The following is a 17,016-nucleotide window of genomic DNA, read 5'->3' on the forward strand; positions in this document are numbered from 1 at the left end:
AAAAATAAGTAACAAAAATGTAAAGTGATCAAGTGGTAGTGGTGATTGTATTGCAAAATACAGTGCAGTGCAAAAGTGATGCAATTACAGTAAATAAATTCAGTAAATATGTAAATCTGTATTTTAATAGTCTCTTGTGGTATCGTGCGTGGGGTCGGTTTGTGGTTGTGGATTCCCCCGGGAGCCTGACTGCTTGGGGGAAAAAGATGCTCCCCATCTTCTGGGTTTTGGCCCCGAGGCTTCGGTACCGTTTCCCCGGACGGCAGCGGCTCAAACTGTTTGTGGTTGGGGTGGCTGGGGTCCTTGGTGATTCTGAGCGCCTTCTTGACCCACCGGACCGTCTACGCGTTCGGGATGGAGGGAAGCTCACATCCGCTGATCCTCTCAGCTGTCCGCACTACCCAGTCCCCGTACCAGGCGTTGATGCATCCGGTCAAGATGCTCTCCGTTGTGCCTCTGAAGAAGGCCTCCAGGATCTTGGACCCCAAGACAAACCTTTTCAGCCCCCTAAGGTGATATAGGCATCGCTCTGCTTTTTTCACCACCTGGTTGTGTGCTCCTCCCAAGTGAGATCTTTGGTGATATGGATGCCCAGGTACTTAATGCTGTCTACCCTCTCCACAGCAGAACCATTGATGAAGATGGGGTCTTGAGTCTGTCTCTTCCTCCTGAAGTCCAGCACCAGCTCTTTGGTTTTGTCAGCGTTGAGAGCGAGGTTTTTGTCCTAGCTGTACTGAACCAGGTGGTCAACCTTGCTCCTGTAGGCCGTCTTGTCTCCATCAGTGATCAGGCCGATTACTGTCGTGTCATCGGCAAACTTCATCACTGTGTTGGAGCCGCGGAGTCGTGGGTGTACAGGAAGTAGAGGAGTGGGCTTAGGACACAGCCCTGGGGGCTCCTGTGCTGATGGTCAGGGGGGCGGAGATCTTGGGTCCAATCTTAACCACCTTTTTCAGATCCGACAAGAAGTCCAGGATCAAGTTGCATAGGCTAGGATCATAGCCTATATCCCTGAGCTTTCTGTCAAGTCTGGAGGGGACTATGGTATTAAATGGAAAACTATAATCCAAGAACAGCATCCTCACATAGAAGTTCCCTCTTGTCGAGTTGGGTGAGGGCTAAGTGGAGTGCTGTGGCAATGGCGTCATCTTTCGAGCTGTTGTGTCGGCAATTTGGTGAGGGTCCAGGGTGGATGACAGCATTCTGCAGATCAGCACCTTGATGAGCTTCTCGAAGCATTCGCTCACTATGGGGGTGAGAGCAGGGCGCCAGTCATTTGGGCATGTTACCCTGCTCTTCTTTGGTACTTGGATGATGACTGATGACTGATGACTTGAAGCAGTTGGGCACTATGCCCGGGGAGAGAGAGGTTGAAAATGTTTGTATATATGCCAGCCAGCTGGTCCGCACATGCTTTGAGCACCCACCTAGCGGATGTTGATGCATTTGAATACCATACGCACATCCTGCTCTGCGATGGCCAGAGTGCTGGCTGTGACCTCTGTGGAGGAGGTTCTCTCTAGGAGGTTGGTGTGGCTCAGCTCAAAGCGGGCTTAGAGGCTGTTCTGCTCGTCTGGTTGAGAGTCAGTAGAGTCAGCCGTGCAGCTAGGGGTCTCTGTAGTCAGAGATTCTGTGTAGTCCCTTCCACATTCTGCGTTGGTCATTGCTGCTCAGCTGTGACTCTATTTTCTTGCCATAATCCCTCTAGGCTGCCTTGATCATTCTTCTGAGGTTATAGCAGGCATTTATTTCGGTTTTGAATGCCTTTTTTCTGTGTTTTGATGTTGAAATGAATCCATGGTTTCCGGTTTGTTTCCATAGGCACCACATCCTCTATCCCCTTCCCTATGGGACCTAGCGTTCCTTTCGCAATCTTGTTGACGTCACCACTGTTTTCCTCAAACTCTGTCATTGAGTGAAAGCAGTCCTGGAGGTCAGCGTCTGATTCGACAGACAAGCATCGGCTTGTGCGCATGATTGTTGCTGACGTTTTCAGCTTGTGCATGTAGGCCACGCCAGGAGGATGGAAGAGTGGTCTGACTGCCAACCGGTCGGCGGAGGAGGGGTTTGTATGCGTTGCGGAGCTGCTTGTGCGCATGTACGCGTACCAGGGCCTTATCTTCATAATTAACAGAAGATGGACACACAGCGCTGCTGATTTAAACTGTATGGGAACCCCTTGTTGTTGGTGTTGTTGTCTGTGAAGGCCTCCTGAGCCTGGAGGAGTTCAGGCAGCTGAGCAGCGACGCCTTCCAGCGCTTCCTGCTGAAGCGAGGGGTGAAGAGCAGCCAACTGGTGAGGAACAGCCAGCACACCTGGCTGGAGCAGGGCCCTGGAGCCCCGCTCGTCCTCCAGAGCATCAAGCAGAGGTACACCCCCCCCCCCTTCAGTTAAAAGTCAACGAGGATTCAATTAGCTGGAATATGACGTTTTAATCTAGGGTTAAATAGTGTAGTGGAGAATGGCTGTTCCCAGATGAGGAGGATAGTGATAAGTGGCTGTGCATTCTTTAATGCATTCGTGTTTCGGAGACGTTGGTTTTTCAGGTTGTTTCTCAGTTCGATAAATAAAAGTTGGCTATCATTCTTTTAGAGAAAGTTGGTGTCTGAAACCAAACTGCATGATACAACTTCACACCTTTATGCTATCAAAAGCAACCTATAGTCACGTACCGCAGTGCAAGTAAACATCGGCTTGTAGCGCCGACTGCTGTCTAGATTAAAGAACACTCGTTACATTTAGCAATAATATCTGTAGATCTCTCTCTCTCGTATACATGCTGTAACTTCCTCTTGTCCTCCAACATGCACATCGGCCATGGTGACTACAACAAAGCTCCTGATTGTGATTGGTTGAACTGATTTGACAAACAGTTATCGCGTCGTAAATGTTCAGTCACACTCACACGCTCCAGGATGTGCAATTCTTTTAGTGATGTGGGAAAAATCCAGACGAACAATCGCTCTCAATGCAAAAGGACCTGGGCAGCTCTTAACAAAGGGGCCTGGTGTGACAGGGTGGTCCGCCTGACCCAGCTCCCAGACGCCCTGGTGGACCTGAGCGAGCCACTGCAGGTGGTCCGCTACCAGCAGGGGGGGCACTACCATGCCCACCACGACAGCGGCCCGGTGTACCCCGAGACAGCCTGCACGCACACCAGACCCGCCGCCAACGCTTCCACCCCCTTCGAGACCTCCTGCAGGTGAGCGGCCCCCCTCCAGCCAATAGGAATGGAAATGCTTAAAGTGTTTCAGATAGAAGTCAAACTCTATGAGATTAAAACAAATGCGTTTTGGTCTGAATTATAGGAAGGTTTGGGGGGGGGGAGGCAACTTTGAGATGTATTTTAGGCCGTCGCTATGTATGAGCATTAGAATGATTGTTGATTGCATTGTGCTTAATCCCTACACTGTAGCGTTACTATAGCTGTCTGACAAGCTTAACTCTCTCTACACCGCACTGCGCCGCTGCCCAGACCACACACACGTCCACACACACCTCGGCACCGGTGTGCCTACCTTATAAATGTGTCTGGATCATTTTGTGTGAGGTAGATTGTCGTTGATGTGGGAGACTGCTCATTGTTCTGCTCAAGGTGCACTCACACAGATGTTGAAATGTGTGTTGCACTCCTAGGTACATCACAGTCCTCTTCTACCTGAACTCAGTGGAGGGCGGGGGGGAGACTGCCTTCCCTGTCGCTGACAACGGCACCTATGAAGAAGTGGTGTGTTTGTTTGTGTGTGTGTCTGTGTGGCCGATATAAAGCATGCTGACTTTGTCTGAACTCATTCTGTTACTCGTTGAGTAAGTCATGGGTCCAGCATCTAGTGGACCTTGTCCTTATAATTGATTGTATACTGTGACACACTGTGTTTGTGTGTGTCTGTTTGTCGGTGTGTGTTTGTGTATGGGTGTGTGTGTTCCAGTCTCTGATCCAGAACGATGTGGATCTTCTGGACACCAGGAGGAACTGTGAGAGGAGTAACCTGAGGGTGAAGCCCACCAGAGGAACGGCTGTGTTCTGGTACAACTACCTTTCTGACGGCAAAGGTACGGCCTTCACCCTGCTCATGTTAACCAGGGTCTCAATCAATACAGTTTTAATAAGGTTAGGGTTCACTCCAATCCCCTAAGGGTTAACCCTAACCATATTCAATTATATATAAATTAATAACTTGGTTATCAGGAACACATTTAGTTACCATGAACACCCTTAAATGATTACTAGACCATTAGTTAACTATTAGTTAATTGTTAGTTTATGCTTATCCCTCCATTAACTAATGTAGATTGATGGGTAATTATTGTTCTCTTGTTGTAAAGTGTGACCAATATCTGTTGAATAATATGTGCGAGCCTGTTTCAAAAGGATGTATTACAGTTTAAAGTATGAATAGCATGAGATGTCGTGGTCAAGGTGGGGATGAAATGTGCTGCAGGCTGGGTGGGAGAGCAGGACCAGTTCTCTCTGCATGGAGGCTGTGTGGTGACACGGGGAACCAAGTGGGTCGCCAACAAGTGGATCAACATCGACCCCGACTATCAGCGGCAGGTCCGATACCAGCAGCTGGTCTCACAGAGCGCCCAGGAGGACGAGGAGGGCCTGGGCTCCAGCCGTGACATGCATGACGCTCATCAAGACTTGTAGCACAGCCCGAGACCACAAGACCCCTAAACCAAAAACCCCACTTTACCAAATGTTGCTATCCTGCGTGCACGACTTCCTGAGTCCAACCTTCCGCTGTTTTCAGAGAGAAAAGTTCAGGGACTGAGACAGTGGGCTTATGCAAATGTTTACCCAGATGTGTTTTATTGGAGATGTGTGTAGATGTTCAATATCATTTCATCCAATCTCTTCTCAACAACTTTAAGGAAAATAATAAATGATTCAGTCATGTTGCCTGAATGAAATCCACAAGTTTATATATGTTAGAAAGTAGTTTAAAAGGTCAAAACAGATCCTGTAAAATCCTCAACTTTACATCTCTCACTCGGTAATGCCCAGTTTGCACGATTGTAGTACAATGCATGTCTGTGCAATAACCTTGTTATGTATGGTTTGACTTGTTTGATAACAGCAATACTGTGTAGCAACATCGCAAAAATGTCGAACTCCAACAATCTCTATGTGTCCGATTTTTATTCCGAAATGCACAGTTTATCACTTTTCCTTGTATAATTAAAGTACAAGATTAAAAATAAATACTGTTGCCACTATTTTCATTATTTACAGAGAATGAACGTTTTTATATTTTCCTTCTCTTCCAATCTAGCCACACAATCTAGTACTTGGCATTTCATTTTGTACCCCACATATGAATAGTTGCAGTTTAGAACAAAACCATAACTCTGAATCCTACAGAAATGGCCTTCCTTTCTGCTGATTGTGGAGATTCCGTGAAGTGGTTCATCATCAGAGGCCTGTAGAAACTAAAGTGCAGTGCTGTGCTGAATCTCCTGCAAAAAATGTAATTGGCCATTGAATGATTAGAAAGTATCTGATATTACGGTCATCAGAGCCACTGGGTGATAGGAGATCTGTGTGTCGGAGGAGGCAGAGTGACCTACATCGTATTCCACATAGCTGGGGATGGTGGTGGCGCCACGGTGGTTCTGGCAGTAGAGCACAGCGTCGTGAACGGACACGAAGAGGTGTCTCTTGGTCACGGACTCCGTGAAGAAACCCCCCACCTCCAGATGCTCCACCACTTTGGCTTCATAATGGAGGACAACAAGGACAAGATTAACTCAAAAACAAATTGATCCACAGTGAATAAAACATTACAGTTTTGACAATAGTTCATAATGGTGAATAATAGTTCCGTTATAATGGACATCCATTCAAGGTGCTGAAGGTTTGATTGAAGAGCTCTAGTAAGAGCTTATTTGAGTGTAATCTGTTAGCGTCTGACTGTCTGAGCCGATTCATGGCTCATTTCTGCCTCAATAAAACAGTCGTCCATAGCGGAGAAAGAGAGGGAGCAGACAGGCGTTCCTTCCATTATTTAGTTTCAAGGGAACGTCAATCGCACATTATGGCTTCAGCACCAGGATCTGTTTGCGGCGAGTGGAGCAGGCGAAGCTTGAAGAAGAAATGCTTATATTTTATTGTGTCCCAGATAACAAACTGAAAACTACTATGCAAGGTAATTTGAGAGATTACTTTATGGGCTCTTGGCTTATGTGATTAGTCATTACATTTATAGACTGAATGGTTAGTTGTAAAAAAGGATAGATTTGTTGAGAAATAAAATAATGATTGGTTGCAGCATTACCAATGCATTTAATCAGTTCCTGAGACAAATGTAATGATCAATCGCTAATTGAGATTGCTATGGTACCTTGACACCCAGCCATGTAGACATCCACAGAGATCTCATCGAAATCTCGGAAAATCTGCCAAAACAAAAGTTTAATTTACGTTTTGGGCATTTGGCAGACGCTTTTATCCAAAGCGACTTACAACCATTCATACACACATTCACACACACCCTGGCTAGTGGGAGGAGCTAGGGTTAGGGTGTCTGGCTCAGGGACACCTGGACATTGAACTAGCAACCTTGCGGTTACAAGTCAGCATGCTGTAACTCCTAAGAGTAAAGAGTTCTCAGCCTCCAGCGTTGTCCCTCTTTAATGGTTCACTCACGTTCCTCAGAGTCTTGATGGCGACAGTGTCGATGAAGTTGGCCGTGCTGAGGTCCAGGACGATGGAGTGGACGTCCCAGGTCCACTTCCCCAGCGAGCCAAGTGAGACCCGCTCCAGGTCCCGGCTCAGGGTGTCCTCGCTGCTGGAGCCCTCGTCCTGGAGCTCTGAAACGGAGCCCAGGCTGGCGCAGTCCGGGGCCCCGCCCTTCAGGTACTCCCAGCGACCCTGGTCGTCTGCGTGGCGCGCGCTGTCGGGGATCACGAACACGGTCCCATTGCCCCCGCCGAAGGGGCCCTTGCCCTTCTCGCCCGGTGCTGCCCCTTCATTGCTGGACGGATCGTTCCAGTGGTCGACCGCCTCCTCCTCCTCCACAGACAGCACCGTCTCAGGCGCGGCTGCTTGCATGGCGCTCTGTGCTCGCTTCTGCCCAGGAGAGAATGATCTTTGATCCTAGTGTCATAAGACTGTTATGACAGTACTTATAGTACTGGTGTTACAGTGCCGGTCCGTTGGGATCAGCAGTACCTCTCTCTTGGCCTGCCTCTGGGCCCGTCTCTCAGCCCTCCTCTCTCGGCGTCTCTGCTTGGCCTCCTCTCTTCTCTTATAGATGATCATCTTGCTGATGTCCAGGCCACTCTGAACACATGATGTAAGTTGTTACTCAGCCTAATCAGATTAGTGTGTTCTGGTGTGATCGAGAGTGTTCACCTTTTCCTTCAGGGCCTCCAGGTAAAGGTCAGCGTTGGCGAAGTACACCGTGGAAGAGGAACGGAAAATTGTGATTCCCGGGATTTCCCTCACCTGCAAAATGAACATATACCAGCTTCAACAGCTTTCAGAGGGAGTCACTGTCTCTCTATCACCGTCTCTCTCTGTCATTAACCTTACAGGTGTACATGTAACATCACACACACATACAAGTCAAGTTCAGTTGTTTATTTCTATAACTGTTTATCTGTTTTAGACCCCAGTAAGTCTATAAGAAGTTAATATATAAGAGGGGCGACGCTCCCCATCTGAAGGGAGAGCTCTGGAAAGTCTTCCCAGTGGGTAAAGAAGAGAGGAGACCTAGAGAAGGGGTCTCCAACATGTCGCTCGCAAGCAATTGGTTCGCTAAAGGTCCAAAGAATATCAATTTGGTAACTTAAGGTAAACCTGTTAAAATTTCCATCAAATTCACAGACATCCCGCCCCTTCTGAAACTAAATTATTGTTACCCAATCAGTCAAGCTGTTAACGGTCTAATGAGGCGATGTTCGCAAACTAGCACAATGAAAATGTAGTGGCCAATGAAAGGCAAAAAACATACTATTTGCAAACTAGTTTTTTTCACAAATATGAATGGCAAGTGTGTGTGTCTGAGTTGCATTACGATCGTGTCAGTTGGTAAACGATGTTACGTTGAGCGCCACTTCACCGAAGTCCATAGCAACTTTTCATGGGACTTTCCGGCGGGTATCAGTCTACGTACAGAGAAGGGGAAGGAGCTGAAAGCTTCAAAGACCACAGTCTCTGTTCACCCAGGAAGAAGGCCAAGGCAGAACCAGGCTTTGTTTACAGTGGCACACGTCCTAACTTAGCATCAAAGCCCTTCACCGAGGGCGGGGGGGAAGAGAGGCGCTGGCTGCGGTGGCTGAAACGCTATTCAAGGACCATAGATGTAAGACAGTAAGGAATGGACAGGTGCAGGGGACATGGACAGGTGCAGGGGACATGGACAGGTGCAGGGGACATGGACAGGTGCAGGGGACATGGACAGGTGCAAAAAAAGTGTGATATGATGCCGTACAGTGATGTTAAGGCGTTCAAAGCCAAGTCAATTTACATTCAACAAGTGAAAAGCAAAAGGGTTTAGTACTTCCACCAAATCTCAAACATGTTGGAAAGCCATGCAGGGGCAGCCAACGTTTTCAATGCACACAAGTATTGTGACTTACTGTCCAAGCTTGGGCGTGAGTTTGCAGACAGATTCAGTGACTTTGAGAAACTTGAGCCCTGTGTGACATTTGAGGCAAACCCCTTCATGACGTTGGACTTAGGTGAGATCTAAAGCCAGATGGCTGAACTGTTCTGTGTCATCCCCAGGGGATGGAGATGATCCAAAACAATGTCCATCTTAAATCTCAACAGCCTTTTCTTGAACATAGTAGTGGCTCTGAAAATGTCTGCTTTGTTTGGGCTTTGTTTGGGAAGCAGCTTTTCCTGACATGAATGTCATGAAATCTAAGCTCAGACAAATGAACATTTAAATGGCGCCATGAGTGGGACCCTGAGTGGAGACGCTCCAGTGTACGCCTCTCTTGTCGACTCCATGAGTGGGACCCTGAGTGGAGACGCTCCAGTGTACGCCTCTCTTGTCGACTCCATGCAGTGCCAGTCCTCTCACTGACTATATACCATAGAGTCCAGACCATGAAGTGAAGGAAAGTGATGATCTTATGTTAAGTGGTAATGTTATGTTAAGATGATGTTATCTCATGCCATGTCATTTTGTAAATGTTCACACAAAAGAAGCTTATTCAACTGGTTTTGGTTGAGATCCGCTATGTGAATACATGTTCCTAACAATTTAAAACATGAGCAACTCTCGGCCCCCTTCCTTTGGTCAAATTAGTTCTCAGAGGAAAACAGGCTGGAGTGGCCTGACCTAGAGAGGAACACTTTACCCCTCTGACCTAGAGAGGAACACTTTACCCCTCTGACCTAGAGAGGAACACTTTACCCCTCTGACCTAGAGAGGAACACTTTACCCCTCCTGAAACACTTTACCCCTCCTGACCTAGAGAGGAACACTTTACCCCTCTGACCTAGAGAGGAACACTTTACCCCTCTGACCTAGAGAGGAACACTTTACCCCTCTGACCTAGAGAGGAACACTTTACCCCTCTGACCTAGAGAGGAACACTTTACCCCTCCTGAAACACTTTACCCCTCCTGACCTAGAGAGGAACACTTTACCCCTCCTGAAACACTTTACCCCTCCTGACCTAGAGAGGAACACTTTACCCCTCTGACCTAGAGAGGAACACTTTACCCCTCTGACCTAGAGAGGAACACTTTACCCCTCCTGAAACACTTTACCCCTCCTGACCTAGAGAGGAACACTTTACCCCTCTGACCTAGAGAGGAACACTTTACCCCTCTGACCTAGAGAGGAACACTTTACCCCTCTGACCTAGAGAGGAACACTTTACCCCTCCTGAAACACTTTACCCCTCCTGACCTAGAGAGGAACACTTTACCCCTCCTGACCTAGAGAGGAACACTTTACCCCTCTGACCTAGAGAGGAACACTTTACCCCTCTGACCTAGAGAGGAACACTTTACCCCTCCTGAAACACTTTACCCCTCCTGACCTAGAGAGGAACACTTTACCCCTCTGACCTAGAGAGGAACACTTTACCCCTCTGACCTAGAGAGGAACACTTTACCCCTCTGACCTAGAGAGGAACACTTTACCCCTCTGACCTAGAGAGGAACACTTTACCCCTCCTGAAACACTTTACCCCTCCTGACCTAGAGAGGAACACTTTACCCCTCCTGACCTAGAGAGGAACACTTTACCCCTCTGACCTAGAGAGGAACACTTTACCCCTCTGACCTAGAGAGGAACACTTTACCCCTCCTGAAACACTTTACCCCTCCTGACCTAGAGAGGAACACTTTACCCCTCTGACCTAGAGAGGAACACTTTACCCCTCCTGAAACACTTTACCCCTCCTGACCTAGAGAGGAACACTTTACCCCTCCTGACCTAGAGAGGAACACTTTACCCCTCTGACCTAGAGAGGAACACTTTACCCCTCCTGACCTAGAGAGGAACACTTTACCCCTCTGACCTAGAGAGGAACACTTTACCCCTCCTGACCTAGAGAGGAACACTTTACCCCTCCTGAAACACTTTACCCCTCCTGACCTAGAGAGGAACACTTTACCCCTCTGACCTAGAGAGGAACACTTTACCCCTCTGACCTAGAGAGGAACACTTTACCCCTCCTGTCACATTTTACCCCTCCTGACCTAGAGAGGAACACTTTACCCCTCCTGACCTAGAGAGGAACACTTTACCCCTCCTGAAACACTTTACCCCTCCTGACCTAGAGAGGAACAGTTTACCCCTCTGACCTAGAGAGGAACACTTTACCCCTCTGACCTAGAGAGGAACACTTTACCCCTCCTGACCTAGAGAGGAACACTTTACCCCTCTGACCTAGAGAGGAACACTTTACCCCTCTGACCTAGAGAGGAACACTTTACCCCTCCTGAAACACTTTACCCCTCCTGACCTAGAGAGGAACACTTTACCCCTCTGACCTAGAGAGGAACACTTTACCCCTCTGACCTAGAGAGGAACACTTTACCCCTCCTGAAACACTTTACCCCTCCTGACCTAGAGAGGAACACTTTACCCCTCCTGACCTAGAGAGGAACACTTTACCCCTCCTGAAACACTTTACCCCTCCTGACCTAGAGAGGAACACTTTACCCCTCCTGACCTAGAGAGGAACACTTTACCCCTCCTGAAACACTTTACCCCTCCTGACCTAGAGAGGAACACTTTACCCCTCCTGACCTAGAGAGGAACACTTTACCCCTCCTGACATAGAGAGGAACACTTTACCCCTCTGTGAGTCTGGATGTCCTCGTAGAGATCAGTGCCTGGAATCTGTCCCAGAACCGAGTAAGTTGGCCTGATGGGAAACAAGGGAATCTTTTAGAACAGTTCACCATTCATTCAACCTTCATTCTCATTTGATTACGTAGTATTGTGGATTCAGGGTTAGAGTATTACTTAAAGAGAGGGTGCTAGATCATCTAGGATGGGTGCTTATTTGATGTATGTTGGGAAATGTTATGGATGTATTAGGAAGAGGAAATAATGGGTTAGTTCTGAGCACAGTATCATTTGGCGTGCCTTGGATCAAACCAACGTTTCAAGCAGAGGTTACGTTAGCAGATCCAGCTACATCTGCTGACTCACAGCTGGGTCCTGAAGATGACGGTGAGCAGAGCAAAGACGATGGACGCTGCCAGACCGAGGTCCAGGTTGAAGAGCAGTGTGGCTACCCATGTGACCACCCACACGGCCTGGAGCGGGGCAACAAGAAACCACCCGAGTGGATCAGATACCTGACTCACGGGACTCATTGACTGTGACTGGATGTTTAAATGATTAACGTATCCACGCACCAGGTCGATTTTGTTGCTCCTCCACAGCTGAGGGATATCCGAGTACTGCTTGAACATCCCCTTCAGATTGACAAAGACGATCGCCGCAAGTACAGCCTTCAAAATTAAATGAAATCAAACTTTATTAATGCTAAATAGGTATGTCTTAAGGTTTATTTTAAAGGTGTTCACAGATTGTGAAGTCCTCAGCTCCTCTGGCAGGCTGCTCCAGAGGCCACCTCCCGTAGCTCTCTGTCCTCACCCAGGGACCAACTAAGAGGCCAGAGCCAGAGGACCCCAGTGATCTAGAGGGAGCATGGCTGACGAGTTTTCAGGCGCTAATCCATTGAGTGTTTTGAACACCAATAAGAGGATTTAAAAATCTGTTCCAGAACTGACGGGCAACCAATTAAGGGACTTTAGGACAGGTGAGATTTGTGAAGCAAAACAGGAAAGAACACAAGAAAGTTTATGTCATTCAGATTTGAAGGCACCACCACAGGTGGCCTTCTCTGTGGTGATGGATGCGTTCTGAGATGAGCCAGAGGTTCCCCACCTTGGGAAGCTCCTGGAACAGTGGTCCCAGCTTCAGTATGGTGACCAGAACGATCACTGCTGAGACGATACCAGCCATCTGAAAGGACATGTGATGCATGAATAATGCGTAAAGCATCTGGCAACAGAGTTTTTCTGCATCTTTTTTAAGTAATGGTGTATGTTCAGGTTTGGAGGCCCTGTTCAGTCCTACACATGACCACATAATGCAGTTTCCATGAGATCACTAACTAGCTGAGATTAATCCCTGAATGGGGGACTTTGGTCTTTGTCTATAGTTTTCCCCAACACTTTCAGCATGATAAGTGTCCACATAATGTGTGAATGGGTCCTCTATGTTAAACCTCCCTCCTGAACCCTTAAGAGCGCCATCCTTCGCCAACCCCAATGGCTGAAGGCATTTGGTCACGCAGTCAGAGCGTTTGCCTTTGGATGCTGGGGTCAGAGGTTCCAGTCCCCCGCGGTGGGGTGTTGGAAGAGCTGTGGGTTAAACACCCACAAATATGACCATGTCTCCTGTGAGGCAGGGCTGGCTGGCCCTCACCTGGGTCTTCCCTCCAGTGCTCTCCTGGATGAGGCTGCGGGACATTGAGGAGCACACCGAGTAGCACTGGAAGAAGCCTCCCAGCGCGTTGCTCAGACCCAGCGCCACCAGCTCCTGGAGGGGCCACAGTGAGAGAATAAAGAACTGCGACATGTGACTGTGTGCTAGGCATCGTGAGTAATGTAGCTGCGATTGTAGATCACCTGGTTGCTGTCCACCTTGTAGCCGTGTTTTAGTGCAAATGTTTTCCCCAGTGAGATGGAGATGGCGTATCCCACGATGGCCAGGGCAAACGCATCGCCCACGACCTCTCCGAACACATGGACATTAGGCAGGCTGGGTGGACTCAGACTGGGAGGCGTTCAGAGGAAATGATGACTTATTCATCATGTTGCTATGTAAGAATTCAAACAATCAGATCCAACCAACAACGAGAAAAATCTAGATTCTTACCCACTTGGAATTTCCCCTACAACTGAGATGGTGAGGTTGCTGCTCAATTGGGTATATGATGATATCAATGTTGCTGCCACTATCTAATCACAGAAAAAAGGTAAATTCATACGTTTACTCAAACAGCCACTAATACATTAGTCCAACAAAAACAAACCATTACCACGAAATCCAATCATTAAACTCCAATGGTTTGAGGTATAGTCAGTGAGAGACACTGGTAGACATAATCATTAGCCACAATGTGATCGTTTTGCTGTGTTTTGCACGAATAAACATGCTGCCCTAATGCCAGTAGTCAGCATTTCCAAACTTGTGCTTCCATTGCAGCAAAGAAACCAAGAACCATTAACATAGTGTGAGGAAGTAATGGACTTAACCATTTAAATACACTCCACTGACCGTAATGAGTTCCACTGGGATGGGCACTGGGAGCTTCGGTGACAGAAAGGAGTTAAGCTCCTTGGCAGAGATGAGAAAGGTGATGGACACCGCACTGACCACCAAGGTGGGAAGGTGGGTCTTGGTGAGCAAGGAGCAGACATCCACCAAGGTCTGAGAATTGCAAAGAGATTGGATGGCTGATCGCACATGAGCTCAAATCCATAAAAAAAAGATATGCATGCAATAAAGACCGTGAGCTGCAGAAAATACAAGCTCGGTCAGAGTGAACAAATTGTGTGATGTGACATCATTAAGGGCATTTCAAAGTAGTCAAGTTATAAAATATGAATGTAGTCATTTAGTTCCCAGTAATAAGTCGACAACACTCACATACACCAGTGACAAAGGGCCACTGAAGCGCTTTGGGGACACACCAAAGATATACTTTAACTGGGCCACCACTGCATGAGCGGCTGCCGCCGTGGTATAGGCGCGTACCAATGGCTCCGACAGGTAGGTCCCCACAAACCCAAACCTCACCAGGCCCAGCACCACCTAGGGAAAACAGTTCACGACAGCCAGCAGTCAGAGTGATAAGTACATCAGAGTGGCCTGTTCCATACAAGCATAGATACCTGGATTAGTCCTGCGAGGACAGTGGTGGCTGCAGCCACCTGTACCCGGTACAAGTCCCGGGCTTGTACGTCCACCTGTCCAGCAGTGAGGTTAGTCCCATTCGCTATGAGGAAGTTACTGTCTGGGGCTAATCTCTCTGTGACACCCCCCACCATGATGCTAAGCACGGCGAATGTACCTGGAAAACAGCACACCAGAACATGGATTCAAGAGTTGCCATGTCACATAATTATTAATTAATAACAATAATTCACTTTCTAACCCCGTCCTGCTCCTGAATCACATGAATTCACTGTCTAACCCCGTCCCTTTGGATGAAAGCCTTTTTTAATGGCTCATCCACAACTCAATCAGGCATTGTGGCGCTTAAAGGGGACATATTATACCACCAGGTGTGAGTGTGATTAGCCCTTACAAGCCGTTTTGAAAATCGGCCCCTTCTGACATCACTAGTGGGCGTGTCCACCTAGATCAGTGGTATAATATGTCCCCTTTAACGCAAACTTCCACAGCAATGTGGGAGCGTCACTTCATGGCCCATTTGTGTGACGCCATACTGTGAAATTAAAACACTCCTTCATGGCAGGGCTTGTTTCCCTTCTGTGACTGAGGGCCTTCATTCAATTTTTTTTTCACTTCATTATTAGTGGTAACGAAGTGGTATTTTTCACAGGATTGTCCAGGTCTATACAGCCTTCAGGAAACAACACAGTAAGAACTTACAGGGCAAAGTATCTTAGATGCGCTTTTAGTGGTCCATCTTTACAACGTTGTAGTTTCATCAGACCCCTGTCCATAACACCCGGCCTTGCTTAATGACGTAGCCTAGAGTAAATGCGGTTTTCACCACGGTGGTCTTTTCCTAAGTCCTTATGAATCACCTTCACTTCTTTCCTTGACCTCATGATGGTTTCCATCGAGCTCAAGGAAAAGAGGTGAGGAAAGGACAGAGGATGTCATTCTTTTTTTACTAAACTTAGCACAAAAAGTAAGGAAATTTGGTTTGGTTTGGTCGAGTTTGGTCGACTATTTCTCTGTGGTAACAATGCTTTTTGGCAATAAATCTTATACCGTTGGAAAGCCTGTTTAGTTCCCTTTCAAATGGTGCCCGATTTGTAAGGAACATGCATTTGTGGGATGAGCAGCATCGCTGAGTATGTGGGTAGCGCCCATGAACAATTTGCCAAATCTTTTCTGCCATTGACAAACAGGTTATTATGCTTTTGCTATTGACACTTGTTTTGAGCTTCTGGTACCCCCAGGTGCTGCCGATCAGGGGCCTGATTGGCACCTGATTAGCAGCACCTTTGAGCATGGGCCCTACTACTGTAAGTACAGCTACAGTCAGTAAGTGTCTGCTCCAAGAATCGGCACGCCGCGTTTGACTGATCTGGGTAGGGCCCTTGCGATAGGGCAACTTCAAGCTGGTGTTCCGCAAAACCAACATATGGACTTGCCACAATACCTGATTCAGTGTGAATCTGCCCTACACACATTCCTGTGTGCCCACTTATAGTTTTGTAGTAAAATCTCTGCTAGTATTTTTTCCAGATCCAGTTCCCACTACCTCAGCCTCTACCAGAGTGGCTCACTGCCATCAGGGTCACGCCTGGCCGATCAACATATCGACTTACCAATGGAAATGTGACGAGAGGTACCAAAAAAGAAGTAGACTAGTGCTGGGTAGAGGGACGTGTAAAGCCCAAAAACAGGAGGCAAAGAGGCCAGAAGCGAGTAGGCCATGCCTTTCAAAAGAATGCAAAGAACAACAATTACAAAGACCTCAATGTGAAATATATTTGAATGTACACATAAATGACGCATGGGAAAACCATCAATTTCTTTGATCGGCTCTTGTGCGACACTAAAATAAATACAACCAGTTGCTGCATACCTTGTGGTAGGTGCATAATGCCCACACTGATTCCGGAGATGAGGTCTGGCATGCCGTAGTCCCAGATGGAGTACCTCGGCAGCCAGTACAGCACAGGAAGGCTGTGCACTATGCACTGCTTCAGTTTGGGAACTGTACATCTGGAAAAGAGGAGGCTTTTAGAAATGGACAGGAGTGATCCATCCATTATTTGAAAGTCATTTCCAACATAATCATTTTATAAATGCCATGTCACTTTATTTACAATGCCCTGTCTACCTTTAACACTGCACTTTCCTCTGCTTCAAAATATGCTGAATTCATTAATATATAGAAGCCCATTCATCCAGGGGTCAATACATTTTGAGCATAATTTTTAATAAAAGTGAGTGGTTAAAAAGTTATGTATCGTAGGGTTATTTCACCATTAGTAGATACTGTCAGTCAACCTTCACAATTAACTTATTTTTATACAACTTATCAACTTTCTATAGAGATCTTACCTTACTGAATCTTTGAGGCGTTCAGTTAGCTTAGGGTGTGTATCAGAGTAGATCTTCCTCTGAGCGATCGCTTCCAGTCCCTCCTCGTCCAGCAAATCTCTCTCCACTCTGTATTTCCCAGACCTATACGTAGTGCCCATGGCTAATATTCTGCCCACAACTCTACAAATGGTTTAAAACTTTTTACTTTTCTTAACCTATCAAAGTTATATTCAACCGACTTCCAGTGCTAACACGTTTGATGAACTTG

The 17,016-nt window shown here is 47.2% G+C and overlaps 2 protein-coding genes across 2 annotated transcripts in view; one reads left to right on the forward strand and one right to left on the reverse strand.

The window, feature by feature from the left end:
- The window catches only part of p4htmb (prolyl 4-hydroxylase, transmembrane b), a gene marked incomplete at both ends in the record, with an annotated part of 7,350 nt that extends 2,699 nt beyond the window's left edge, over nucleotides 1-4,651 (forward strand). The window contains 5 exons of the mRNA XM_079741198.1: nucleotides 2,207-2,369; nucleotides 3,017-3,202; nucleotides 3,637-3,727; nucleotides 3,930-4,053; nucleotides 4,443-4,651. Coding sequence (XP_079597324.1) covers nucleotides 2,207-2,369; nucleotides 3,017-3,202; nucleotides 3,637-3,727; nucleotides 3,930-4,053; nucleotides 4,443-4,651 — 773 coding nt within the window. The remainder of the gene's footprint in view (nucleotides 1-2,206; nucleotides 2,370-3,016; nucleotides 3,203-3,636; nucleotides 3,728-3,929; nucleotides 4,054-4,442) is intronic.
- A 782-nt stretch (nucleotides 4,652-5,433) lies between these two features.
- Nucleotides 5,434-16,906, reverse strand: slc26a6l1 (solute carrier family 26 member 6, like 1; the record flags this gene model as incomplete). Its single annotated transcript, XM_079741104.1, has 19 exons — nucleotides 5,434-5,460; nucleotides 5,572-5,717; nucleotides 6,345-6,399; nucleotides 6,650-7,072; nucleotides 7,175-7,285; nucleotides 7,358-7,450; nucleotides 11,271-11,340; nucleotides 11,631-11,737; nucleotides 11,840-11,935; nucleotides 12,375-12,452; nucleotides 12,918-13,031; nucleotides 13,121-13,268; nucleotides 13,371-13,449; nucleotides 13,769-13,925; nucleotides 14,145-14,309; nucleotides 14,390-14,568; nucleotides 16,025-16,135; nucleotides 16,285-16,424; nucleotides 16,767-16,906. The coding sequence occupies 19 exons, from the start codon at nucleotides 16,904-16,906 to the stop codon at nucleotides 5,434-5,436; spliced, it is 2,439 nt and encodes an 812-aa protein (XP_079597230.1).
- Nucleotides 16,907-17,016: the final 110 nt, after the last annotated feature.

The sequence above is a fragment of the Pollachius pollachius genome (assembly GCF_949987615.1).
Source record: "Pollachius pollachius genome assembly, chromosome: 8".
Taxonomy (NCBI): Eukaryota; Metazoa; Chordata; class Actinopteri; order Gadiformes; family Gadidae; genus Pollachius; species Pollachius pollachius.